General features: G+C 50.9%; 1 protein-coding gene across 1 annotated transcript; it reads right to left on the minus strand.

Moving 5' to 3' along the window:
- Positions 1-369: 369 nt before the first annotated feature.
- cctM-1 (FAD-dependent monooxygenase cctM) lies at positions 370-1,880 on the minus strand (the record flags this gene model as incomplete). The annotated part of the gene is made up of 10 exons (XM_037315532.1): positions 370-375; positions 425-471; positions 526-613; positions 672-874; positions 924-966; positions 1,019-1,087; positions 1,136-1,208; positions 1,487-1,692; positions 1,749-1,786; positions 1,838-1,880. 10 exons carry the CDS (start codon positions 1,878-1,880, stop codon positions 370-372), a joined length of 816 nt encoding a protein of 271 aa, XP_037185899.1.
- Positions 1,881-2,232: the final 352 nt, after the last annotated feature.

Below are 2,232 nucleotides of genomic sequence, written 5' to 3' on the forward strand. Positions count from 1 at the left end.
TCACTGCCTCAGAACAGGTGTGATATCTGCAGGAAGAGAGGCCCGGAACTCGGTAAGGCAAAGCAGGTTGTAGATTGGCCAATAAGTATTCAACGCACTGGATAACCGAAGCACAGCACTCTTAGATAGCCGTGGCGCTCATGTGCAATCTAATTAACGGAAAATTGATTAAAGCATGTGACTCGCCCTTGTACCACCCGAAGGCGCTAGAAACAATCACCGCGGTGACTTTGAGCATTTTGCAAAACCATCCCGCACAAGCTTGCTCTCCATCAGCACGTCCCAATGATGACACGCGTACATCTGGTTGTTTGAGAGATTGATCTCTGATTTCCCGCGCTCATAAACATCCTTACCTACCATATGAATCTACCGCTCCAACAACACCTTGTCCTTCGTTGATGACGCTAATCAGTGTGCTTACGCAGGATCCGGCATCCTCGAGGGCGTTGTTCAGACCCTGTGCGCGGTCTAGTCATATGGTAACTGACCCAGAATCAAAGTCCGTGGCAACCCCCAACTCACAAGGAACCATTGGGTGCGCCGCATCACCAGCGAGGAGGACTCGGCCTCCAAAGTTGTTCCAGGGTTGTATTTTCGTCCATGACCCAAACTGTCCCTTGTTAGTGTTTCCACTGAATCCCTTTGGATCTTTCGCAGAGTGCACTTACATGGTCAATCGGAAGGTGTGTGTCTGGCTTCACCCATTCGGCCACTGACTTGAAGGGCTCGCAGTAGTTTGAGCCCAACTTTTTGAACAGCGCCATGCGTTCCTCCTGGGTTTTGGGCTGTTCTTTCCCGTCATCAGGCCAGTAAGAAAGTGAGACCTGGAATACCCATGATGCTGGGTCATTGGGGGTTTTGACGTCGCCCACTAGGCAAGGTCAGGTCCGTGTACAAGAGTCAAAGGGTTAACGACGTACTGGTCAAGAAAAAACACGTCTTTTGTTCAGGGTGAGGACCCAACTGTGACGTGTTAAATCTGTGGATTTCTTGATCAGAATGTCTTTGGACGTACTGTCGCAACGGGATGAATCTGACTACGCAGATGTGAAGCCTGTTCTGCGGTGAAAGTTGCCCCGAAATTCTACCCTGGTCAGCTTTTCAAAGGTAGACTGATGAGAGCAATACTTACGAAAACTGCCACCGGGGCAGGTGTCAGGTCGGTTGCGTTTTCAGGAATAGCTGTTCCCGCACTTTGCTGCGGGCTGAGAAAAGAAGTCAGCCAGAGCCCAATAAAGCCTGGCTTCGCACCCGCAATGACTTACGTCCGTCAGCCCCTATCAAAAAAAGCCCCTTTCCAGACCTCATCTCCGTTATTGAAAGTAGCAGTCACAACGCCATCTTTTACCGAAAAGGACTCATCTCTCTGCCAAATCGGACATCTAAATCTGCACGGAGGAGATCTCTGAGCCGACCGCGGTGAACCCGCCTTGGTCCATCGGCTGCAACGTGAGTTACGAGATCCCCCGTCTTGCCATTATACATCGGAATTGTCTTGGAGGCCTCGTGAGGAATGTCGGCGTGCGGGTCTGTCTGCGCGCTCTTGAGGTTGGCGGCAAGGTCTGCAGGCAGACATTCGTCAATGTTGTGAGTAGCCCAGTGCAACGCCATTCCCCAAAGGCCTGCTCTGTCTTGATATTTTTCGTAAGGCTGCCTCTCGAAGACTTCGACTGGTATGCCGGCCTCGTGCTGTGTCAACATGATGTCTTCTACAATTGAGACATCACCTTGCAGGTCTCACCCACCTTCTTCAGTCCTTGAGCAATCAACAAGCCGGTGGCCCCTTGGGTAAACGGTCAGTACTGGAATATTTATGTTGCAGCTGAGAACCCACCAGCGCCAATGACTAGAACTCGACGGCTCTCTTCAGAAGACATGTTAGTAAGTGGTCCTGAAACTGTCGTCGGTTTCTCTGTTACGGCGTCGAACGGCCTGGTAGATGGATAAATCTGGGGCTGAAGGTTGGGATCAGCCGGCTGTACTTAACAAGGACTCGTTATTGAACTCTTCTGGAGTTTTCCCCTCCGTATGCATCCAGAAATTCACACTACGCTGTGGTGTTGGAAAGGCCGACGAAGAGCGAAATTCTCTCAGAGCTGATGGGTCCGCGTCATCGGCTTTTTTCCCGTGTCCGAGATTGAGCGAGCTGATGCGAATAAGATCTGGGTGCTTTGACGAGTCTAAATAGGTAGCCTGCCGTTAACGTGCCGACTTTCCAGTTTTTTATCA

This window comes from Colletotrichum aenigma, assembly GCF_013390185.1.
Source record: "Colletotrichum aenigma strain Cg56 chromosome Unknown KSG_Cg56_contig01, whole genome shotgun sequence".
NCBI classification, from domain to species: Eukaryota; Fungi; Ascomycota; class Sordariomycetes; order Glomerellales; family Glomerellaceae; genus Colletotrichum; species Colletotrichum aenigma.